A 26,290-nucleotide genomic window follows, 5' to 3' on the forward strand; every position below is an offset into this window, starting at 1 on the left:
TTCCTGGGCAACACAGTTATAAGAAACAAAACCATCAAAATGAATGTCTATAGTGGACCATGTTTCCTGTAAACATAAAATATCAAACCCAAGAATAAGTTCCCTCCACCCTAGAGCCGAAGCTCTCTGACGCCAGCCAGCTATATTCCAGCTCACCATGGAATACCCTTGATCACTTGGGGTAGATATCTCTTCTAAGGGAGAAATCATTGTACATCCCCTATCAGCAATAGCCTCATCGAGTGGTGAAAGGTGGACTTCAGTTGGTTTATCGAGAGTTAAGGGGATCAGATCGGGTAGATCAGAAGTTATTTTGCCAACCGTTACTGGTAAGGTATAATACTCCACAGTAGCCCCGCTATCGACAGAATTAGTCTCGATGGGTAGAGGGGGAACAGTGGTGGAAACACTGGGTAGTCAGTCGACTCCTTCAAGCCCATCGAGACAACTATATCGATTATAATCCCAGAAGGTGTTCTGCGGGGGCTGAAATGGGGGCAATCTGGTGTATCTTGGGCGAAAAGGCCTTCCCCTACGTTCAACCCTAGTCCATTCATTGCTTCCATCATAGTACATGGGGTTAATAGGTGGTGGGAAGAAAAAGGAGACAGGGAGAGTCTGGATAGTGGAATCTAATGACCTATTAACACCCGCACATATGTAAGACACTGTACGTGGGTCTCTAAAACTGACAGTGATACAGTCTCCCTTAATGGATTTAGGGGTTTTACCAATCCATGGTACCCTCCTCACCATGATAACTTCATTGTGCAGGTGTGCCGGTAAGGGTCGGTTCCAATTAAGCCATTTTATAACTTGGTTTTTAAGGGAGTTAAAGGTTTCAGTTTCACCCCTATCTAATGGAGGTGCTCCTGCCAGAATTACCATAAACCGGTTGGCCTCCGGTGGGAGGTCAGGCCGTCTAATTCTTGGAGTTTTAAGATCTTCGGGTGGGGGCCCTTGGGTATCGATAGACATAAGTGCGGGTGGGATATGCAAACCTGGGGGGGGGGGGCCTTGGATATTCTGTGAGGCAACTAGGCTAACCGAGTTAGAAACTTGGGGAACAGGTTGGATGCTTGTGGTCGTTGAAACAGGAATTTGGGGCACAGTAGTTGGAGGAATAATTTGGGGAGTAGGCATGCTAGGAGGGAGACCAGAACTATTAGGCTTGGAGGAGTTGGCTAAATGTATAGCTGTTGATTTCTCTATATTAGACATTCTGAAATCAAGCCTATCTAGTTTGGCCTCTAGTGGAAAAATAATCGTTTTTAGTAGGGTTGCTATTTTATCCATAGAAATATCGTTACTAGGTAAGCTCCCTCCACCGTTGGAATTCAACAATACAGATGCTCCATCTATTCTAGCTGTTTTAGATGCCCTCCCGGTATTTTTACCCTTACTGTTATATTGTCTCTTCCGTTTCTTAATAGCCCCTTCTTTTCCCCCCTGAGTTGTAAGGAGGGTAGAATTTCCATCATTTACAGAGGTAAAGGAAACATTTGCACAATCGGAGACATGGCTAGAATCAGCAACGACGATGGAGGGATTAGATATAACAGAGTCTACACTTAGCGGGGGGGGGCAGAATCTGGAAGTAAAAGTTGGGCATCCACCACAGGCAAGCAGTCAGTAGGTCTTTCAGGAGTTTTGGCATTAGCAAAAGGGCCCATACTAGAACGTTTAGGAGACATTAGTTCTTTGGACAGTCGTTTCTCCAGTGTGACAATTTCTTTGTCAATAATGTTATTAGCCCTAGTAAGAAACTTCTCCATACCTCCTGCGGCAGATTGAGATCCTCCAGCCAACAGGGATTTGCTCCTGGTTTCGCGTCCGACCATGATCCACAGGAAATCAGGCAGCAGGAAGATTTAGGGGGATAGCCCGGTCGGGTCACTACCGGTCGCGAACGGGCACAAACGGGCCCGCTCTTGGCCCGGTCTTCGCCCGCTTCTTCGTCCGCGCGCGTCCCGCGTACGCGTTCCAGGCGTGGTTAAAATAGAGGAGGAGAGAAGGGGGCGGGAAGAGGAACCAGGTGCGCGCGGTGGACGGCGCTAGCACTTCTGGACCTCGCAGTCCCGCTCCCAAGGCAGATTGCAGTTCAGGCTCTCCCCCTGCCGAGGTGACCGAGCCGATGTGCTCCCAGGTCGCAGGATAGGCAAATTAGAGGGCTCCGCTGCAGTACTTGCCCCCAAAGCGTCCACGAGTACAGAGCAACACTCCACACGCAGCTCGAGCGGCTCCCGCGCCAGCGGGGGCCGCGAGGAGTTATAAAGGTTTTCAAGCAGGTCGGAGGGAGAAGGGGGCGGGAAGAGGAACCAGGTGCGCGCGGTGGACGGCGCTAGCACTTCTGGACCTCGCAGTCCCGCTCCCAAGGCAGATTGCAGTTCAGGCTTTCCCCCTGCCGAGGTGACCGAGCCGATGTGCTCCCAGGTCGCAGGATAGGCAAATTAGAGGGCTCCGCTGCAGTACTTGCCCCCAAAGCGTCTACGAGTACAGAGCAACACTCCACACGCAGCTCGAGCGGCTCCCGCGCCAGCGGGGGCCGCGAGGAGTTATAAAGGTTTTCAAGCAGGTCGGAGGGAGAAGGGGGCGGGAAGAGGAACCAGGTGCGCGCGGTGGACGGCGCTAGCACTTCTGGACCTCGCAGTCCCGCTCCCAAGGCAGATTGCAGTTCAGGCTCTCCCCCTGCCGAGGTGACCGAGCCGATGTGCTCCCAGGTCGCAGGATAGGCAAATTAGAGGGCTCCGCTGCAGTACTTGCCCCCAAAGCGTCCACGAGTACAGAGCAACACTCCACACGCAGCTCGAGCGGCACCTTCTTCCCCTCTCAGCCACGATCGGCTAAGTCCCGCCCAGAGCCACAGGCCGCAGCAAGTTGCCCAGCCTTCGCACGGCCGAGGACGTGGGAACAACTGTTGTGGTGTTCCGGGGGTGCACCAGTCCACCGACCCCCCCCCCCCCCCCACCCCCCCCTCTGCAGCAGCCACCAGCCTTCCTAGTCTGACATTTCAGGCCAATCAAACGCCAGTGGGCGGCATGATTCACCATCACCTCCTCCACTGGGGGACCATCACGTTGGATGCTACCCCACCCCTTCGAGGCTGCCCCTCCAGCCATGCCACCGCATGTCTGAGGATCACCTGGCCCTTCTCCAGCAGGAAGTAACAGTTCTCTTTGCCAAGGGAGCTATTGAGCGCGTTCCTGTCCCAGAAGGTGGTCATTTTTGTTGTTACCACTACTTTCTGGTCGCCAAGAAGGGCAAGGGCCTGCTTCCTATATTGGATCTCAGGAACGCCAACTGCTTCCTCTGGATGGAGAAGTTCAAAACGTTGATGTTTGCTCAGGTCTTGTCTGCCCTCGACCTGGAAGACTGGTTGGTTGCGTTGGACCTGTAGGACTCGTATTTTCACATCCCTGTCCTGTCGGCCCACGCATTACCTGCGTTTCACGGTACGCCACAACCATTTTCAGTTCACCGTGCTCCCCTTTGGCCTTAACTAGCGCCCCTCAGGTTTTCACGAAAGTGATGGCGATGGTAGCAGTTACTCTGCGCGGATCAGGGATGTCAGTCTTCCCCCTATCTCGATGACTATTTGTTGTTGAAGGCGGGCTCACCCCGGGCAGTCGTCTTCCACCTCCAGACTACGGCTGACCTCCTGCATTTGTTGGGGTTCTCAGTCAGTGTGCCGAAGTCACACGTGATTCCCTTTCAGAAGCTTCTCTTCATCGGAGCGGTTCTGGACATGACACAGTTTCTGGTCTATCCTCCCAAACGGCGAGTCCGGGATATTCAGGCTATGTTTCTGATCTTTCAACCTCTCTCCCGGGTTTGTCAGAATGACCTTGAGGCTGCTGGGCCTAATGGCCTCCTGCATCGATCATGCCAGGTGGCATATGCAGCCTCTGCAGTTGGACCTGAAGTTCCAGTGGGCATAGCATTAAAGGAATCTGTCCGATTGCGTCCAGATCTCGAAGGGCACTGCACAACAATTGCAGTGGTGGCTCACGAACCAGGATTGGGTCAACAGCAGATACCTCGCTCTTCCCTAGTTAAAACACACAGTGGTGACAGACACGTTTCTTCTGGGATGAGGCGGTCACATGGTAGAGGAGGAGATCAGAGGCATCTGGTCTCCGGCGAAGTCAGGGCTCCACATCAACCTTCTGGAGCTTTGGGCGATTTGTCTAGCACTAAAAGCATTCTTTCCCTCTGTCCAGGGAAGAGTAGTTAGACTTGGCATCATTGGTGTGAGTCTCCCTTCTATGTTTACTGATTGCCTCCTCTGTTTTTTTATATGATTTGCTGTTTATATGCTTTGGGCACTGTGCCACGGCTATTCAGTGCCACAGTGCAAGTGCTCCCTATGTAAATTGATTTACTGATAAGTGACTCCATGATTAGGTTATTTGATGTACTTGTCAGACCCTAGTACAGTGCACCATGTGCGCCCAGGGCTAGTAAATCAAATGCTGCTGGTGGGCTTGCAGCACTGGTTGTGCCACCCCCAGAAGCAGCTTGTAAAGTGTGTCTCAGGCCTGCCATTGCTTGGCCTGTGTGCAGTCTGTGACTGCCATGTCGACTTGGCAAGTGCACCCACTTGCCAGTCCCTAAACCTTCCCTTTTCTTCATATCAGACACCCCTAAGGTAGGCCCAAGGGCAGGGTGCATTGTAAGTATAAGGTAGGATATGCCTTGGTGTGTGTAGCATGTCCTAATAGTGAATTTTAGCCATTTTCGTTTTTCACTATTGCAAGGCTACCTGGTCTCCATGGGCCAGAATGGGCAGTTAGATTATTACATCTATCTGAAAGAAACAGGTTAGTATTAGATTCCTTACCTTAGAATATCCCCAGGCGTCCGACTGGATCCGGAAAATTTTGCGTAGCAGTACCCTTGCGCGTCGGTAGGCGTAGTCTGCGGCTCCGTCGTCGGCGCTGTGATGACGTCGTCGGAGTACTTAGACGCCACCTCCACGTGCTGACGTCAGTTATTATTTTTTCTGCGCCAGCAGCGCAGATCCGGAAAAAGTGGTACCTTAGTCATTTTTTGACTAAACTTTTTACGATCCCTTTTGATCATTTTTCGAGTCTTCGACTCCGAACGGTGCCGGTAGGGATGCCAGGTTTCAAGCCCTGTGAGGACTGCGACCGACTGATGTCGGTCACCGACCCTCACCGCCGGTGCCTCCATGGTCTCGGCGTCTATCACGACCACAAGGCCTGCTCCGACTGCTGGGCCCTGACTTTGAAAGCTAGGCGGGAGCGGTCCCGCAAGCGGCTCGAACTCTGGCAGCCAGAGGTCCCAGTACGAACGGAGGTCGAGGGACAGGTCGCGGGGTCGGAGCCATCATAGCTCTGGGAGTCGCCATAACCTCTCAGGCTCGAAGTCGTCAGGTAAGCACAAGAAGTCGAAGAGACGTCATTGCTCTTCCGACTCCCCCCCCCCCCCCCCCCCGTCGCGGCCGGGGCTTCGGGTGACACCGCCTACGCGGCTCCGCCAGAGTCGGGGCGTCGCGACCTGCCCCATACCCTCCGGTCCCTGGGCAGCAAGCGACGCCAGAGGAGATCAAGCGCTTCCTCGTGGCCAGGAGGTCCCTCACTCCTACGTCTGGCTCCGCGGCGCCTTCTGGCCCAGCGGACCCGTCTGGGGGCCCTAGCGGGTCAGGTGCTTCGGCCCCGACGCCGGCGGGTGTTTCGGCCCCGACGCCGCCAGCGCCTTCGGGCACGGCGCCGCAGGGCCCCACTGAATCCGCTTCTGGACCCGGTTCGTCGCCGGTTGACCTGATGACCTCACCGGCGCCGGTCCCTCGGGTGTCACCTGCGGCGCCGTCCCCGATACCTCCCTCGACCCGGCTCCGGAGCAGCGCTGCTGGGCACCGCTCTAGACGCTGCTTGGGGAGTTTTACTTCAATGAACCTGCCCCATCATTTGACAACCCTGATTATATGGAGATGGGTGATGAGGAGTATTGAGCGGGGTCTGAGGACCCTCTGACACGTGAGTGTCAGTCCCAGGAGGACTTGACAGGTGCACTTGGGGATGCCAGTGGTCTGGACACTTCGCCAGACACTGGTTTTGTCTCACCTCCTACCGTGATTTCGGAGGAGGGGGTGCAACCTTCAGTGTGGTGTTGACGCGGGCGGCCAAGGCCTTGGGCCTTGAGCTCCCCGTCGCGGCCGTGAGGACTAACCTCCTCACTGAGGTCCTTAAACCGCAGTCAAGCTCTGCTGAGCCTCTGCTCCCGTTTAATGAGGCCTTGACTGACGTTCTTTTGGGCACTTGGTCCAGGCACGCGACAGGCCAGCCTGTAGATAGGAACGTGGCCAAACGCCACCGCCTGGCCCCGGGCGACCCTAGTTTCCGGTCCACCCACCCCACCCCCGAGAGCCTGGTCATCCAGGCCTCAATTTCCCAGACCGCATTCCCGTCGACTCCGCCTGATCGGGAATCCAACAGGTATGAGAATTACGAAAAGAAAATAGTCTCCTCCCTTAGTCTGGGACTGCAGTCTTCCAACACCGCATGCCTCTTGGGCCGCTACACCCACTCCCTGTGGGACACGGTCGCGGACGTGCTGCCACAATGCCCGGCGGAGGTCAAGGCTAAACTCGCCCAAGCCCTTCCGAGGGTGGAGATGTGGCACGTTTTTCCATCCTGTGTGGGCTGGATACCACCGACTCACTGGGCAGAGCGATGGCAACGACTGTGGCGATTCGTCGCCACGCCTGGTTGAGGTCCGCCAACTTTTCAGCGGATGTCCAGAATACCCTCATGGACATGCCGTTTGATGGGCGTCGCCTTTTTGGCGACAAGGCAAACCATGCGCTTGAGCGCTTTAAGGACTCCAGTGCTACTGCAAAGTCCTTGGGCCTCTCGGCCCCGCGCCAGCAAACTGGTGCCTTTCGCGGCCAAAGAAGGGGCGCTGCCACACGTGCTGCCAGCCACGCACCGCAGACTAACATCCAACACGGTGGCGGCCGTGGAAGCAATCGGGGACAACGGCGAGGCAAGTCCACACCTTCCCCCACAGCATCCGCCTCAAAACCTTCCTATCCGTGCTTTCGGGCCCATGTGACGCCAGTGGGGGGCAGGGTTCGCCATCACCACTCCCACTGGCGCACTGTCTCATCGGACAGGTGGGTGCTGCAAATCGTCCGAAGGGGCTACTCCCTCCCCTTCGAGACGACCCCTCCAGCCATGCCACCGCATATCGAGGGATCATTTGCGGATTCTGCAGGAGGAAGTTACGGCCCTCTTGGCCAAGGGGGCCATCGAGCGCGTTCCTGGGCCAGAAGCAGGGAGTGGTTGCTACTCACACTACTTTCTGGTACCCAAGAAGGGCAAAGGGGGCCTACGCCCTATCTTGGACCTGCGGAACGTCAACGGCTACCTCCGGAAGGAGAAGTTCAAAATGTTGACACTGGCTCAGGTCTTAGCTGCCATGGACCCAGGGGACTGGATGGTAGCGTTGGACTTGCAGGACGCTTATTTCCACATCTCAGTCCTGCCGGCCCACCGGCGCTACCTGCGGTTCACGGTAGGCCACGAGCACTTTCAGTTTACCGTGCTCCACTTCGACCTTACCAGCGCCCCACGAGTGTTCACGAAAGTGATAGCGGTAGTCACAGCTCATCTGCGCAGGTTAGGGGTTTCAGTCTTCCCCTACCTCGACGACTGGTTGTTAAAGGCGGGCTCACCCCAGACAGTCGTCAGCCACCTCCAGACGACGGCGGACCTCCTGCACCTGCTGGGGTTCCCCATCAATGTGCCGAAGTCACACCTGTGTCCTTCTCAAAAGCTCCTCTTCATCGGAGCGGTTCTCGACTCGGCTCAATTTCGGGTTTATCCTCCGGAACAGCGGGTCCAGGATATTCAGGCTCTGATTCCAATCTTTCAGCCTTTATCCCGGGTCTTGGTCAGGTTGACGCTGCGGCTTCTGGGGCTAATGGCCTCCTGCATCCTTCTGGTGCATCACGCCAGGTGGCGGATGCGGGCTCTGCAGTGGGATCTGAAGTTTCAGTGGGCCCAGCATCAGGGCAACCTGTCCGACCATGTCATGGTCTCGGAGGGCACTGTGAGACAGCTGCAGTGGTGGCTCGCGGACCGCGATCGGGTCCGCGGCAGGTCCCTCTCCCTTCCCCAACCGGAGCACCTAGTTGTGACGGACGTGTCCCTCCAGGGCTGGGGAGGCCACATAGGAGAGGCGGAGATCAGAGACCTCTGGTCTTCGGCGGAGTCCCGGCTCCATATCTACCTTCTGGAGTTGCGGGCGATTCGTCGAGCACTGAGGCATTCCTCCCCTCTGTCCGGGGGAGTGTAGTGCAGGTGTTCACGGACAACAACACCGCCATGTGGTACTGCAACAAACAGGGTGGGGTGGGGTCGTGGATCCTATGGCGGAAGGCCCTGTGCCTCTGGCAGTGGCTAGAACATCAGGGCGTGACCCTGGTGGTTAAACACCTGGCAGGTTCTCTGAACGCCAGGGCGGTTCAGCTCAGCCGAAGGTGCATGATGGATCACAAATGGCGTCTCAACTTGGACGTGACGCAAGGCCTCTTTCTGCAGTGGGGAGAGCCTTGGTTTGATCTATTCGCCACCGAAGAGAACGTGCTATGTCATCAGTTCTGCGCGTTGGAATTTCCAAGGCGGCACTCGCTCTGGGGCGCTTTTCATCGTGAGTGGAGTTGCGTTCTGTTGTACGCCTTTCCGCATATACCACTTATGCCCAGAGTGCTGAAGAAAATCAAGCACGACCGGGCCCACGTCATCCTTGTGGCCCCGGACTGGGCGCGAAGGTACTGGTATCCCAAGCTACTCAGTAGGTCAGTCGATCCCCCGATTCGACTGCCTCTTCAGGAGGACCTTCCGTCGCAGCAGCATGGGACGGTCCTCCACCCGAACCTGTCCAGTCTCCACCTCCATGCCTGGAGATTGGGCGGCGACAGTTGAGGCCATTTGACTTGCCTCCTGAAGTCTGTAATGTCATTCTGGCTGCCAGGCGTCCCTCCACAAAGTTGATATACGCCTGCAGGTGGAACAGATTTGTGGCATGGTGCACAGCAAAGGCTGTGGACCCTCTCAATGCCCCTCTCCGAGGTTCTCCTCTTCCTTCTTTCTCTTGCCCAGCAGGGCTCTGCTCTGGGCACTATCAAGGGCTACCTTTCAGCCTTCTTAAGGCTACCTAATCAGCCTTCTTTGTTCAAGTCCCCCATTGTAAACAGATTCTTAAAGGGCATCACTCATATGTTCCCTCCTGTTCCTTTCGTGATGCCCCTGTGGGACTTGAACCTGGTTCTAACTTACTTGATGTGCGCTCCCTTTGAGCCGCTTCATAACTGTCCTCTCAGTCTTCTTACACTTAAGACTGCTTTCCTGGTTGCCATCACCTCTGCCAAGAGAGTGAGGGAGCTCCAGGCTCTTTCCTCTAAACCTCCTTTCCTTTCTGTCCATCCGGACAAGGTTGTGTTGCGGACAAAACCCTCCTTCCTGCCCAAGGTAGTCACAGCCTTCCACATCGGGCAGTCCATCACCTTGCCCACCTTCTTTCCGCTTCCGCATCACTCAGGGCCCTAGTTTCATGGCACCAGTGTTGGTTCTATCTTTTCCCTGCGTATCTGGCGTGGAAAAGCTGTGTATAAGAACTGACGTCCGCGCGCGTCGTCTAAGTACTCCGGCGACGTCATTCCGGCGCGCGACTGACGCGGAGTAGCGGACGACTCCTACCGACGCGCAAGGTTATTGCTACGCAAAAGTATTCTAAGGTAAGGAATCTATCACTAACTAATGTCTCTTACAGATATATCGTTACACAAGTAGTAACTTGTGCTTCTTACAGATATATTGTTACCGAAGGTCAGTAACGTTTTCGTCGAGCAGCAACATGGACTTCTTTGCTTATGTTAATAAGACACTGCTGCCTGGACAGTCAGGTGCATCTTGACTGGCGCTTTGCCTGTTCTGTCCTGCAGGACTTTTTCGCATCAAACTGTTGTGCCGACCCACCTCCGAGGAGGTAATTGCTTGGGTATCTATTATAAGATAAGGAATCTTGGGCTAGAAGGCCTTATCAGATGAATAAGTGTTTCCTGAGCCCAGCCGAAGCAAGAGACTCCAAAGGTCAGTAAGCTGTCCTCCTGTTCAGAGCAAATGGCCACAACAGCTGAAAAAGCCTGCTGAGGTAATTGGTAGCCCAAATCTAACCCCTGCTCCTCACCGCCGAGCAGCACCAGGGACTGGGATCAGACGCTCAAAGTTGCCCCTTAGTCTGCTGCACCCGGGAGAGGCATTGGAATGTAGCTTGGTCTCCCAGAAGACGGGTTCCATGTGAACTCTGTATTGAGTGAATGGTAGCCCACTGGAGACTGGACTTCTGTCCGGACGGAGAGGACTTCTAGGTACGTCGACACCTTTGACCAGAATAGCCTTACTAAGTCTGTGGACCAAGGGATAGCCACAGGAAGACCCCTGTCGACCACATCGCATTCTTGAGCATCTTCAGCATCCTGTATCCCTTGCATTAGGACCACTTCCACAGGAGTCTGACAAAGAGACTCGAAAGTTAGCAGGATAGCTGTGCAGCCTGTAACTCTCAATTAGCCAATGGGGCTGGTAACCTTTTCCAAAGTAAAAATTTAAATATTTGGGATTTTGCTGTTTGTTCCTGGTATGAAACTAGCATTTTCATTTGGCGGTGCTCTCCTTTGGTCTCACCAGTGACCCTTGAGTGTTCACAAAACTGTTGAAGTTTTTCTCATCCCAGTCAATCGTCAACGACCACCACCAGACTAATGCGCACCTGTATTCATGTTTGAGGTTCACTTTCAACGTGCCAAAGTCATACCTTACTCTTTCCTTTCAGGAAAAGAATCCAGGACATTCAGGTTAAGATTCTTATCTTTCAGCCTCAGTCCTCTATTTCATTGAGGTTGACTCTGATGCTGCTGGGACTGATGGCCTCTGGCATCCTGCTGTTCAAGCATGCCAGGTGGTGGGCTCTGCAGTGGAATCTGACGTCCCAGTGGGCCCAGCACCAATCATACCTCCCAGACCACGTCCAGATCTCAGAGGAGACGCAGAAGATCAGCTGTGTTGGCTACTAGACCTCCATTGGGTCTGCAGCAGACTGCTCCCTCTTCCCCACCCACAACTGACAGTTTAGACTGATGGTTTGGAGCAGCCATCTAGGTGAGGTAAAGATCAATCTTCTCCTTACATATCTAATGTGTACTCCATTCATGCTCCACGATTGTCCCCTAATGGCTTAACATCAAAACTGTTCTTAGTTGCCATCAATTTGACAGGGCATTTGAGTGAGCTTCAGGCCTTGAGTGTTCATCCTCAATACACCATATTTTTCTCAGAAAAGCAGTTTCTGCATAGTAGGGTCTCCATTGTCGCAAAAGTTGTGATGCCGTTCCATATTGGGCAGATCATCACGGTCTGTGTTCTGTGCTCCACCTAACCCCTCTGAGTAGGAGAGGATCAACCGCTTGGATCCTAAGATTGCTCAGCTTCTACATCGATTGCACCAAAGACCACATGTTCCGCTCTGAGGGATTCACTGGAGCGAAAAAAGGGCAAGGCTGTGCAAAAGCATACTATGTGATGCTGGATTGTGCTCAGCATCAAGATGTGTTATTCACTGGTGTAGTAACAGCCCCCGTAACAGCATGCCTCCAGTACCAAAGCTCCTACCATTGTGTTAGCACACAGCATCATAGTCCTAGACATCTGCCAGGAGGCTACATGAGCCTCCCTACATACATTTACGAAGCAGTATTTTCTGGAGATAGCCAAGTCCACCGAGAAGGGCACTTCGGCTTTCTAGTTTCTGTCCATCTACAGCCCTCAATCCTTAAGTACTGCGTTGGTATCTATTTAAAAGGTGAGTAAGCTGCAGCTAAATTGTCTTTACCAGAAAGAGCCTTACAATAGGTAAGTGCATTTTTTCTGTTTTTTTTTTTTAATCTCTTGAAGGGAAATAGTTGCGACAGTAAAATAGATTCTTTAGTGCTCTCAAATTCAGTATATTTTTAATAGTTGTTTATCTATTCATTTTGTAGGGTCTGGGTCTGCTGATAAATTTGGTGGAGTACAGTGCACGCAATCGCCACTGCCTTGTCAACATGGAAACAACATGTTCCTACGATTCTTTCTGTGGGGAGGAACGCGTACGGACAGTTGGACAGCTTAATGCCGTTCATGCTTTGGTGCAGGCAAGTACCTTTTTGCTGGAATTGTTTCATGAGAATATCGTAAAAAGCACTCTGAAAATATTTGTTATGTAGTGTTTGTTAATATGATCAATCTTAATTAAATATGCTTGATTTATTTTCCCACAGCACCTCTTGTTATGGAGTCATGAAATGTTATGAATTTTTTTTCTATACATTGAGTGCTTTTGAATTCTGGAATTGTAAAATAACAAAAAATAAAGCATAACGTTTTGGTTAGGATGAAGTTTGTTTTATAGTTGTAACTATCAATAAAAGCAAAGTTATATAACATAGTATACCTAATGTTTGACATATTTTTGTGAAATTGGCTTCTACAGTAATGACCTGGCAAACTAAAAAAAAAAAAAATTCTTTGTGTGGTTAATAAAAAACCATTACAATATGAGATGCAACATTGATTTACGATGGATCAGAGAAAGCACTTTCTTATAGAATAATAAAACGAAATTTTTAAAAGGTAAACATAATATTGGTACTGGTATATAAAAAAATTGTAAGTGCTAATTCAAAGTTCTATATAATACAGGTTAAAAAGTTCAGAAAGAACAAATTTGTAGTAGGTCTTGACACAATTTCTGGTTTTTTTTTCAAAATTGATAACCTATTTAATTGTTCGACAGATAAATTGAGGGTCCGCTGAGTCCAACACTTGGACTATGGCTGAGCGGCATGTGCGGATTCCCAGTTTATTGAATTTTGCCTTGAGCAGGTGCCGACGTTCACTGTCTAGTTGCGGGCAAATGCAGTTCAGATGAATGAGGTCTTGTACCGCAGCGCCACATAAGTTACACTCCTTTGAGCCTGTTGTCCTCCAGCCCGGTTGGTCAGCATTTGTTGGCAAATTACCCATTCGTAAGGTTAGGTATTTGTATTTCAAATGTGAGGAAAAGGCTAGCCCTAGATAGGGTGCCGGGGCCAGCTTCTTGTATGATTGGATTATCATCCAGGAGTGTGAGCGTTGTCTCAGGATTGTTTTATCATCAATCAACGAGTGCCAATTAGCTGCCTTTTTTGCAGCCTATTTGAATGAGGACACTGGTATCTTCTTTTGCCACAATGACGCGAGCGCTGTGATTTCTAGGGAGAAGTTTAAATACTTTGCGTACTGGGAGTTTGGGTTGCTTTGCATGGCTTCCCAGATGGCAAGATTAATTTGTGTCTCACGGTTCAGCCACACATTGTACCAGAAACTAACTGTGTCGTATTTTTTTTGCAGTGCTTGACACTTCAATCCAAATTCAAGCCGAACCTGGGCGGTTGAGGCATCGCATGGCAATCTGAATATGCGTTTATACGCCCTTGTTTGGATTTTGTCCAAGAGCGACTTGCTCTTTCCACAATGTACCACACTGCCATAAGCTATTGTTGGAAGTAGCTTGGCTTTGATGACTGTTAAGAGGGGGTGAACAGGGGGCCCTTAAGCGACTTAGATAAACTGCTGAATGCATGGAGTAGCGCTGTTCCTTTCTTCTCAATGTCTTTGAAGTGCGCGGAGAAGGTAAACCGTCTATCCAAGTATATTCCCAAGTACTTATAATTGTCCACTACTTCCAATTTGTTGTTGTCAATTGTATAATTCAGTACTTTTGTACGACGGCGAGTTATAATCATGACCTTTGTTTTCGTGGTGTTTATTTGCAGAAGGTTCTGTTTGGTGTATTCAGCCATTTCGTTTATGAGACGTTGCAGTCCTGTTTTCGTCTGACTAAGGAGAGCAACGTCATCAGCGTAGGAGAGGTGCGTGAGGGGCATTATTCCTAGGCGTGGTGGGTGTCCATTAATCCCATCAAGCCTTGGTGTCAAGTCGGCCATGAATAAGTTAAACAGATGGGGGGCCAAGACACAGCCTTGCTTTAGACCTTCACAGATGCCGATCTTCCTCGTGAGCCGATTGCCGTTATCAATCTTTACCTGCATCCAGGTGTTGGTGTATAGGTCCATTATTGGGTTTAAGATCGCGTCCGGCAGGCCCTGCTGCTTCAATTTTGCCCAGAGTAATTGTCGGCTGACACTGTCAAAAGCCGCCTTAAAATCCACAAAGCATAAGTGTAGTACTTGATGATTTTGAAGGCTTTTTTCGGCAATCAGGCTTATCGCTATGGCGTTTGCCATGGTACCTATGCCACGGCGGAACCCTGACTGGTTTACAGGTATTTTGTTGTTGTTGTCAGACCATTTTGTTAGGTCGGCTAATACCAATGAGGCGTAATACTTTGCCTCGGCGTCAATGAGCGCTATCAGGTGGTAATTTACAGGATTTTTTTGGTCTCCACCTTTGTAGATTGAGTTGATGATTGCCCCTCGCCAGCTTTCCGGAATCCGACCACCAATGTTTATTATCCGAAACAATTTGTAAAAGCTGCTGGCCCAGAAGTGAGGATCCTCCTTGTAAATTGCCTGAGGAACGCCGTTCGGTCCTGGTGCACTATCTTTCCTGCTTTTCTTTATTATTTGTAGTACGTCTGCTTCCTCATATGGTTCTGGATCTTGCTGATTGATACTAAGATCAAGCGCTGTTGTATCTGCATTGGATCTTTTAAATGCTGAAATTTCTGTTAGCGGAGGAGATTTCATAGGATTTATTGAGAAGGTATCAACTAGATGCTGTGTCCATGCCTTTTCAGTAATGCAGGTCATGCATATAGGGCTAGATGATCTGTTAAGTGTATTTACTTGCTTCCAGAACGCTCTGGAATCAGATCTTTTTGCATTATGTATTATTTTTGTCCAAAAATCAGTGACCTCGTGTTTTTTTTTTCGATCCAAATTTGTTTCTTATAAAGTTTCTTTATGAAATGTACGTCCTGCCATACCATGGATTGTGAACTGTGACCTTGTGCTCTCCTCACGGACTGTCGCAAGCGCCTTCTTAAAGAGCGTGTTACCTGACTGACATGGAGTTTGGTCTTTGGTAATTTATCCACAAAGGCAACCCATGTTTCCATGGCTAGTTCATTTTCTAGGGTAAGCTTATGCAGTAAATTCTTTGCATCTTGAGCTATTTGCGGGAGTGTGGCACTTGTCCACTTTAAGCGTTTCAAGTTTATCGTTGAACTATCCCCTGCTAATTTTGGTGCGTTTAGGTGTTTTGAAGGTGTTAGTTTAATTTCGATATGCTGGGCCAAATGATCACTATCTGGAGAGCATATAATTTGGAACTTTTTGATTAATCCCAAGATTGGAAGGGAGACAACAGTGTAATCCAGAATTGTGGTTGAGCTAGGACCGATGTGAGTGCTGTTGGGGGGTCTGTCCTGGCATATTCTCCCATTTAACACTCGTAGTCCTTGCTGTTCTAGCTCCCACAACAACTGCCGTCCCATTTTATCCAATCTCTTCGCGTGCAGGATTTCCTGTGTTTCGACAGCCCAGAGTTCATTAGCTGTAATGATATTTTCTTCATCCTCATGCAGGTGAAATAGATTGGCATTGAAATCGCCTGCGAGTATTATTTCGCAAGTAGGCTCTTCTAGGCGGAATTTTGTTATTACACCTCTGAGTTTCTTGAATAACTCTTGTTTAACCTTAGATTTTGGGTGGGCATGGATATTAATAAGAATAACAGTTCCGATACCAACCAGGGATCCCATTTCTAGTTTAATTATTTGCATATCTGTGGTGGATGCTGGTATCTGGGAGGACTTGATGTTTAGTGCTGTGCAAATATAGACCGAAAGACCCCCTTTGCTCGCCCATAGTTTTGGGTTCGAGTGGCACTAACATGGAAACCTATCCTGCCTGGGACATCAACTATAGATGTTAGCCATGTTTCCTGTACTCCAATGATGTCATAGGTATCCCAGGAGTCCGTTTTATTTTTATCACTTATGATGTTTTTTGCTCCCGCGATATTCCAGGATAGAATTTTTACAGGGTTTTGATCCAAATGGGTGCCCTGAGTATTATTTCAGGCCTCTCGTGTTTCATGATTTAATCGGTATTTAACTTCGGGATTCCGATTTTCCGCGCCCCTGGCACCTTGCAATACCGAGTATGTGATTCTTTTTGCCACTGGACTGTTTGCTCCTGTACGGTGTTTCATCAAGAGAGGGGACGGGTAACCTGGTGTTACCTCTGCTTTCAGGGTGATTCCCCACTCGTCAAATTTAGTGATTTCATTGAGTAATTTCGTGGCTGTTTCAATATTCCTCCAGGTTGTTAAAGTGCCGTCCTGCATTGAGTAGTTGTCTGAGTTTACAAATTCTATTGATAATAAATCATCAGATGTTAGATGGCTGAGGCTCGGAATTACAGATGTCAAGTGTAGGATGTTTCCTCTATTTAGGTAGTCTTGTGGGCCTTGTGGTTTATAATTTGGAATGAAGAGGATCCTTCCATTTATGTTCGTTTTTTTTCCTTGCGTTAGCACGTTTGACCCATATCTCGATGTGTTCTTTCTTTCTTTAACCTTTGCTTCGTTGGGTGAATTATTCGTATTGTGCTGGTTACCCTCCCTCCCTGTGTATATGGGGGGGTCGGTTGCCTGTGTAGATAAGTTTGGGGCTTCTTTTACCGGGCAATGCAACCCATGGATTAATGCATGCTCATTGATGGTAGTTGCTTGCAGTGATCCTGTCCTTATTCCTGAATCCGGCCCACCATCTGTTTGGAGTCTATCTAGGACTGTTGTTACTCTGAGTGGTAGATATTCTTGCAGACTTTTGTCAGCTATCACTGTGACTTGCCTCTGAGTTTTAACGTCCCTTCTGGAGGTTGTTGTTACAGGACTTAATGTTGTATGCAGGGTGACGGATACTTTTTGTGTGTTTTTGTCAGCTTTAGCAATAGCTTCCCTTGGGTGTCCCTTCTTCACCATTGCACTTGAGGTCTGCTCCTGGACTCTTATGATCTGTGCCTGGTCTGATTGAAATATCTGGACTGATGGTTTTGATTTTGTCCCACTGCTTTTGAGGTGACCTTTTGGACTCTGCGTGTTTCTGTTCAATTGAGTGGGTTCAGCGTCCACACTCTCTAGGCTCCACACTGCGCAACTTTTTTCCATAGAGGGGGTCGAGAGTTCATCATCGTTGCATTCCTCTATGGACATTAGTGCGTTTGATGTCGGCACCTGGGGTCTTACATTACAATTGGGCACCAGTGCAGTTGGCTGTTGTACTTCGTTTCTTGGTATCTTGCTCATAGTATTTGACTTATATTCTCCCTTATCTGTTTTAGTTTCAAGGTTCGTTAGAGTTTGGGGGAAATTAAAGATTGGGTAATTGATCAAGGCCTGCTTGTTGGCGAGTCTACTGCTCAATTGTTGGTTTCTGATTTTTCTTGCATGTTTTTTTGTCTTTTAGTTAAAACTTGTTCCTGATTATTTGTGGCGTTTATCTTCTCTGCTTTTGTTTGTTCTTTTGCTGTCGGATGTTGGCGATTGTTAATCGGGTCCTGGGGTGTGTTCTATTCTTCCGATGGTTCTCCAGAGTTTGTTTTTGATGCCTTACTCTGCTGAGTGTTTGTATCTGCCACTTGTTGTAAAGTTTCTATTTCTATCAGGGCGTTTTCACTCCTCACATCTGAATTAAGTGTGGCATGATTAGGTATGGTTTTATGCTGATCTCTTTCTTCCAATAAGTGGTTGGAGCCAAGATTTGTACGTCTGCATTCCTGTAAGATACTTTTAAAGATTGACGGAAGGTCCCTTAGTTTTTCAAGTATGGGACTACATGTACAAATTGGGGAAAGAACCCGTTGGGTATTATGATTCTGAAGGGATTCAAATGTGGTTGCCATGGCATCGAGCTTTTTATTGATATCAAAAATATACTCCGCGATTATGCTCATGAGATTGATTTGGATGTCGAGTTTATCCGACTGCATGTTCAGCCTTTTAATTGACGTTTCTAGTATTTTTCCTAGGGCTCCATGAAGTTTTATTATGGATTCCAGATTATGATTAGAGCCGAGATTTCCGGCTTGTTGGGTCTGATTATCCTGGTGATTGGATGTATTCGCTAAGTGGTTGGGATGTTCCTCGACGTTTTCCTCTGCCATGGTGACTCGTTCTTCCGTGCCCACATTGGCCAGGGATGATACTTAGTTCATCAGAATTCGATGTTTAGAGCCGGACAATTCCCAAACGCTTGATATTTCTATTATTGTTGCATCCTGGGGGGCTATTTGGTTTGTTTTTTCCGGTTGGTCCAAGGGTAGGTATGCTTCCTCTTCTGACCCACTAGATATCTCAATTGGGTTTTCCTTTGTTGGATCTTGAAGCAGTTGGTAGCTTGCATGGCAGCCAACCTGGGCTTTTACTTGCACATCATTGGCTGTAATTACAAGTTTGTTGATTGGTTTCATTTTTTCCAGATCGGATTCCCTAATGTTTTTGATTTGCTTGTCATTGACTTTGTTTGTACATTGACCTTTTGGTGACTCCTTATTGTCGAGGAGAATTTGGGGTTCCGACAAGGAGTTACACACCACATCCTTTTTGGTGAAAACAAACTTCGTATGATTTAGACATGACTCTTGTCTAGGTGTCGAGTGCTTGGTCGGTTTGTCTTTATATGCCTCATCTAAATTGCTGGTGTTAATACATCCCTGGTCGTTATGTATGGCTGAGTTGGTGCCAGCCCCTAGTTGGTCTAATTTTGTGTCGCTAATTGTTAACGCTGGAGGCATGTTTGTCCTTACTGAGCTCTTTAGGCTTATATGCATTATGCTATTTTCTAGGGCATTTTCCATGGTGTTGTCTGAGATCCTGTCAGTGGGACCTTGCGGTGTGGTGTTTTTTGTTTTGGGTTGCGCCTGGCCGTGGCCACCATTTTCCGTGTGCACTTGAGCTTGTATTTGAATTGGGCGCTTGTTAATCTCCTGACCTGTTGGCCTGTAAGCCTCATTTGTTTATTTATTTTAATTTCTTATGTAGCGCTGGAATCAATCCCGTAAGGGTATCTCTGCGCTTTGCCAGCCATAGGATCATCAGGTAGTGTGACACAAGAGGTTAAGAGGACAGAAATGCTTCTTGATAAAGAAGGGTCTTTAATGTCTTTCTAAAAGACAGGTGGTTGGTGGTCATTCTTACATCGGTGGGGAGCTTGTTCCATAAGGCAGGTCCAACCGAGGAGAAAGCACGGTCTCCTTGTCTGGATTTCTTTGTAGAAGGGGGTTTTAGAAGGGCTTGATTGCTTGAGCGGAGAGACCTGCTAGGCTGGTACAGCTCAAGGGATTGTGACTGGTATTTAGGACTTGCTCCATATAGGCACTTGTGGACCGTACAGCATATCTTAAAGTTGATGCGCTGCCGTATGGGGAGCCAATGTAGTTCTTCCAACAAGGGCCTAGAGGGAGTCCTGGCCGGTACACTCATGACCAATCTCGCTGCTGTGTTCTGGACTACCTGCAAACGACCTACTGCATCTGCATTTGCTAATGTCAGCAGGCCGTTGCAGTAGTCCAGGCGGCTGGTGACCAAGGCCTGTACAAGTGTCTTCCTATAGGTGGCAGGGAGATACGGGAAGACACGTCTGAGAAGGCCGATGGTATGGAAACACAACCCTGCGATGTAATTGGTGTTGCCCCAGTATTGGAACTTTCATAGATTCCCATGCTTTGTATCATTCCCCGTCGTCGGAATGGGAGCCTCGGTAAATAGTAAAAAACTATAGTAGTAAGCACAAAGTGAAAAAATAGGCCTAGGCCTCATCTCATTTTGTAGCTTATCCACCTCTTTGTGTAAAAGAGACCAAATTTCTGCAGCAGCCAATCAGAGCAGCCTCACCCCATAGAACCTTCCTGAGAGAAGCTCAGAGCCTCAGATTTTCTACCGCACGTTGTGCAAGGGAGTCTCCATTGAGCTCTGCTCAGTTTTCTTCAGTTTTTTCTTCAACTACTTGGATTTTTTCTCAACATGTCGGAGAGGAAAGCCCTTTTTAGAGCCTGTGCCACCTGCTCTAAGAAGAGGTTGTTTGTCGAGGACAAACATGAGGATTGTATCTACTGTTTGTATCCGGACCATAAACCGTTAGACTGTCCGATTTGCAGATCCTTCTCAGCCAAGACCCAGAGGGACAGAGAAGGACGTCTCCTCACATGGCTTCAGAAGGTGAAAGACCGGAAGGACATTATCTCGTCGGACAGTGAGGGCTCCTCGTCTATGGTGTCATCTAGAAGGTCTCAAAAGAGGGGTAGGTCCCCCCTTTCTGCTTCAGACGAGTCCCGACACAAGGCCTTACCAGGGACCTCTGATAGGTCTGACAGGCCGGCTGCCCAAAAATCTCCTCACCGAGGTGAAAAGGAGAGGCAGGGTAAGCCTGAGGAACTTCTGACATCAAAAAAGGTGAGAAAGGCTTCTACAGTCTCTTCGCCTTCCTCAGAGAAGGATCGTGGGGTCAAAAAACCTTCAACCCCGATTCAAGAGGCGGCTTCAGACAAGAAGCATAAACCGTCGACGACTAAGCTCCCAGGTACGTCGTCTACGAGTGTTAAAAAGGACAACTCTACCAAGGTTGCCTCGTCGACGGGCTCGTCGACTATGGCTGCGTCGACGCCTACACCGTCGACTGCTTTCAAGGCTCCGGAATCCTGCTCGTCGTCGACGAGGGTGACCACCTCCACGTCGACGACAATGTCTGCAAAGCTGCCGTCGACGGCGGTGTCGTCGACGAGGACGACTTCGACGACGACGATGTCGACGACGCCGGTTGCCATGTTGATGACGACGAGCTCGTCGACGGTCCCGTCGACGATTCCACCATCGTCGACGATGAGCTTCACCTCGTCGACGACACTATCCTCGTCGACGAAGACAGTTTCTATGTCTACACTTCCACTGTCGACACTGATACAGAAGACCTCCCCGTCGACGACGGCCTCGTCGACGAGGGCCTCGTCGACGACGACCTCGTCGACGATGGAATTGGCGGGAAAACATGTTTTTTCGTTGAAAAGGAAGCATATCACGCCAGAGATGACGTCTCCTCGCCAGGTTCAGAAGCTACCACCATCACTACTATTGGAGGATGACTCTGAGGAAGAGACTTTCAGTGAATTTGGGCAGGCCTATAGCCCTTCTGACCTCCAGGTTAAGGTGCAGGAGTTTAGCTCTGAGGAGGAGCAGATGGAACGACAGCACTATGCTACAGAGCATTATTATGAGGAGGAATGTACTGCTTCCAGGCAGGTGCCTCCACAACAACCGATGCGTCAGTTACCCGAGGGTATGGTGGCAATACCATCCGCTTTAGTGACGGATTTACAACTTATGTTGCGGGATTACAAGCAACGTTTCCCGACACCTCCGGAAGGCCAACAAGTGCGCACCACGACACCTCCGCCTCAGACATTGCGGCCTGTGGCAGACCATTCTTTACCCTCAAGAGAGCGTGCCGCTGCGCTGGAAGTGCGCCCTCAAGAGGTAGTGCAGGTGCAGGACACTGATGACGATGATGATGCTGCGTCTTCAGATGCAGACCAGCAAGCGGATCCTGATCAGGATCAACAGACGCCATGGAATACTACTGAACCTATGGATCCGGACAACACCGACCCGGATAATATTACTTCGCCTCCAGCGGATGTTGGAGGGTTTCACAACTTAATGGACAGGGCATCCAAAAGATTTGGTCTCCCAGTGACCACAGTGCAATCGGATTGCTTTTTGTATGACTTTAAAGAACCATTCAGGAAGTCAGTGAGGTCCATTCCAATCATCGAGCATGTCTGGTCTGAGGGCTTGAAGGCTATGCATAATCCGGCTACAGTCCTCCCGGTACTTCCGAGACTAGAAAAGAAGTATAAGGCACCGGATGGCAGTCCAGCATGTTTACTTGGCCAACCGAAACCGGATTCGGTCATTTCGCAGGCTGCCCAGAGCAAGTCCAAGAATCCTTCTGCGCCGATGACTACGCCGCCAGATAAGGAGGGCAGGCGCCTAGACAATGTGGGCAAGAGGTTTTCAGCTATGGCCAGTCTCCTGGTTAGGGCGGCCAATGCGTTAGCGATTCTGGGACGCTATGATCGACAAATGTGGTGCGATCTGGCCCCATTTGTTGACGAACTGCAGGATTCGTCTAAGGAAGATGTGAAGAAGATTTTGCTCGAAGGGGAGCGGGCCTCTTCGGAAGTCATTGATGTGGCAATGGATATTGCAACCACCGCATTCCGTGCACTAGCTGGCTCGGCGGTTCTGCGACGCCAGGGGTGGTTAAAGGCCACATGGTTCAGGCAGGAGGTACAGAATAAGATCTTGGATCTGCCATATGACGGTGAGATGCTATTTGGCAAGCACGTCGATGAGGCCCTGCAGGGAATCAAAAAGGACACGGATACAGCTAAGTCCTTGGGTACATTGCAGTATCGTAAGGTGCCCTTCAGAGGAGCTAGAGGAAGAGGCTTTTCGTCTTACCGTGGAGGTAATCAAAATCGCTACTCCTCTGGATCTCAGTCCAGCCAGTCGTATAAACCACAATACACTCAAAGGGGCTCTTTCTCTCGCCAGCAGCCTAGAGGACGCCAGGGGCAGCAAAGGAGAGACAACACCAGGAAACAATAGCGGCCAGGTGGCTCTTTCCACTGTTCCTGTTCCCTCATTCACATCTGTGGGGGGCAGGATTTCCCATTGCCTACACAACTGGATAATTATTACATCGGATCAGTGGGTCCTCCAGATTGTCAGAGAAGGACACACATTGGAGTTTCAAGACCTTCCTCCAACAAGAGCGCCGGATGCCTTCCTTCCGAAACATCTCAGGCTCCTTCATCTCGAAGCCCACCAACTTTTCACCAAGGGGGCAGTAGAGCCTGTACCCCTTTCGCAAAAGGGAAAGGGGTTCTATTCCAGGTTCTTCCTGGTTCGGAAGACAAAGAACAAGTGGCGTCCGATTTTAGATCTACGGCAGCTCAACACTTATCTCGTGAAGTTGTCCTTCAGGATGGTCACTCTTCAGGACATCCTTCGTCTGCTCAATCCGGGGGATTATATGGCGACCCTCGATTTGGAGGACGCCTACTTCCACGTTCCTATCCATCCAGCTCACAGGCAATATCTGCGCTTTACAGTGGGCAAGAGTCACTTTCAATTCAAAGTACTGCCATTTGGTCTCCGGTCCGCCCCACGGATCTTCACAAAGGTTCTAGCTCCGGTGGCAGCTTTTCTCAGGAAACAAGCTATTCAGGTGTTTCCATACCTGGACGATTGGCTGCTGAAAGCTCCATCTGTTCAAGAAGCGTCCAGTGCAGTCCGGACGTGCAAGGATCTGTTCGAGCGGCTAGGTCTTCGCCTCAACAAGGAGAAATCGGTTTTATACCCATCCAGGTCAACAAGGTTCCTGGGTGCCATCCTGAACACGGACAGTTGCTTAGCCCTTCCATCGGAGGAGCGCCAGACCAAACTAATGTGTTCAGCTCGTCTTCTCCAATCTCGAAAGACACTGACAGTTCGCAAGTACAAATCACTTCTCGGATCGATTTCATCTTGCATTCCTTTAGTTCCGCACTGCAGGCTCAGGATGCGTCCACTACAAGAGCAACTGGACAGACAGTGGCGGCAGGTCACAGGATCCTTCGACGACAAGGTTGTCGTTACCAAAGAAATGAGAAAAGCAGGCGGCTGGTGGCTGGAAAAAGACAATCTTTCCAAGGGTTTATCGTTCCTCATTCCTCCATCTCCCCTGATTGTAACAACGGATGCTTCCATGGAAGGATGGGGAGCGGTCCTCCAGGAGCTGAAGGTCAGCGGTCACTGGAGTCCAGTGCAACGCAAGTTCCATATCAACCTCCTGGAACTTCTCGCGATCCGCTTGGCTCTTCAAGCTTTTCTTCCGAGGATTCAAAACAGGACAGTGCTGGTTCGTACGGACAACACTACAGCCATGCACTACATAAACAAACAGGGTGGCACAAGATCCTCCACCCTCTCCAAGGAAGCCCAAGCGATATGGAATTGGTTGATACAGAACAACGTCGCCCTTTCAGCGGAACATCTAGCGGGGACGCTCAATGTCAAGGCGGACGCTTTGAGCCGTCAGAGGACAGTCTCTCACGAGTGGGAGCTGGATCAGACCGTTCTGGAGGATCTCTTTGCTCGATGGGGGACACCATCAATCGACCTGTTTGCGACTCCCCAGAACGCCAAATGCCTGTCCTTCGCAAGCAGGGTTCACCATCGGGAATCCTTGGGGAATGCGCTTTTGATTGCCTGGTCAGGCGCCTTTGTTTACGCTTTTCCTCCCATTCCACTGATTCCGAAGTTGGTCAGCAAACTCAAGGTGGAACCGTGCAGGATGATTTTGATCGCTCCAGCATGGCCCAGACAAGTTTGGTACTCGGAGCTTCTTCTCCTCTCCCAGGACCAGCCAGTTCTCCTACAGCCTATTCCAACTTTGCTAACAATGTCTCACGGTCAGGTTCTACATCCGGACTTGAAGTCCCTGCGATTGACAGCGTGGCTCCTGAGTTCAGAGAGTTCCAGGGATTAGATCTCCCTAGTGAATGTAGAGACATTCTAGCTCAGGCTCGGGCCCCTAGTACCAACAAAACCTATCGAGCCAAATGGAAGAGATTCTGTGTTTGGTGCCAGAAGGAAGGTTTACACCCGTATACTTCTTCTCCACACATGCTCTTGCCTTACCTCCTTTCTCTGGCAAAATCGGGATTGGCTCCATCGTCGATAAAAGTCCATCTGGCAGCCATCTCTAGATTCAGACGTTCATCTTCAGGGCCTTCCCTATGGTCGGCTAGGATTGTCAAACAGTTCCTGAAAGGTTTGTTCAGGGTTTTTCCTCCAGTTCGGCCACCTCCTCCAACCTGGCACTTGAATCTGGTTCTGTCATCCCTCATGAAAGCCCCTTTTGAACCTGTGCATAAGTCTGACCTTAAGTTTCTTTCCTGGAAAGTGGCTCTTCTCTTGGCCCTGACATCGGCTCGTAGAGTAAGCGAGATACAGGCTTTCACGATTGAGGAACCTTTTCTCCAGTTTAAGAATAATGTGCTGATTCTACGAACAAATCCTAAATTTATCCCGAAAGTTCCTTCGGAATTCCACCTAAATGAACCCGTGGTCTTGAAACCATTTTTTCCAAAACCTTCTTCACCTGCGGAAAGAACTCTGCACTCTCTGGACATTCACAGATGCCTGAAATTCTATCTGGAGCGAACGAAGCAGTTCAGGAAATCTTCGCAGCTCTTTGTCTCCTTCAGTGCTCCACGCAAGGGTTGTGCTGTTTCGAAGGCTTGTATTTCCCGTTGGATTTCCAGTGCTATACAATTTTGTCACCAGGCGGCTGGGAAACCTCTGCAGCGAGCAGTTCGTGCTCACTCTACCAGATCCATGGCTTCATCTGCGGCGTTATTCGCAGGAGTCCCTATCAAGGACATTTGCAGGGCGGCTACGTGGAGCAGTGTCCACACCTTCACCCGCCACTATTGTCTGGATTCTTCTGTGAGGGAGGATGCAGCAGTGGGCCAAGCAGTCCTGAGGAACCTTTTCCAATAAGTCGGTGAGCTTTCCTTTCTATCCCGCCTTCCTTGGCATATTTTGTATACTGCATTATTGTCATATTTCATGATCCTATGTGTTATGCTGTTTTTACAGAGATGTGTCACATTTTCAGGTTTAGGTATGACAAAATATGTTTTTCTTTACTGCTAGTTACTCTGATACAAAGCATGGGAATCTATGAAAGTTCCAATACTGGGGCAAGAAAACAAGTTACTTACCTGTAACTTTGGTTCCCCAGTATTGGTAACTTTCATAGATTCCCATGCGCCCACCCGCCTCCCCTGGGAAAGCTCACTCTTCTGATCTTGGTGGATAGCTATATACAACGGCTACGAAAATCTGAGGCTCTGAGCTTCTCTCAGGAAGGTTCTATGGGGTGAGGCTGCTCTGATTGGCTGCTGCAGAAATTTGGTCTCTTTTACACAAAGAGGTGGATAAGCTACAAAATGAGATGAGGCCTAGGCCTATTTTTTCACTTTGTGCTTACTACTATAGTTTTTTACTATTTACCGAGGCTCCCATTCCGACGACGGGGAATGATACAAAGCATGGGAATCTATGAAAGTTACCAATACTGGGGAACCAAAGTTACAGGTAAGTAACTTGTT

The 26,290-nt window shown here is 49.6% G+C and overlaps 1 protein-coding gene across 2 annotated transcripts in view; it reads left to right on the forward strand.

Annotated features, from left to right (window-relative positions):
- WAPL (WAPL cohesin release factor) overlaps nt 1-26,290 on the forward strand; it is a 1,140,053-nt gene that overhangs the window by 869,463 nt on the left and 244,300 nt on the right. For both annotated transcript variants that reach the window (XM_086922027.1, XM_086922028.1), the window contains exon 15: nt 12,065-12,217. In XM_086922027.1, coding sequence (XP_086778153.1) covers nt 12,065-12,217 — 153 coding nt within the window. The remainder of the gene's footprint in view (nt 1-12,064; nt 12,218-26,290) is intronic.

Source organism: Lissotriton vulgaris, chromosome 5 (assembly GCF_964263255.1).
Source record: "Lissotriton vulgaris chromosome 5, aLisVul1.2, whole genome shotgun sequence".
Classification (NCBI taxonomy): domain Eukaryota; kingdom Metazoa; phylum Chordata; class Amphibia; order Caudata; family Salamandridae; genus Lissotriton; species Lissotriton vulgaris.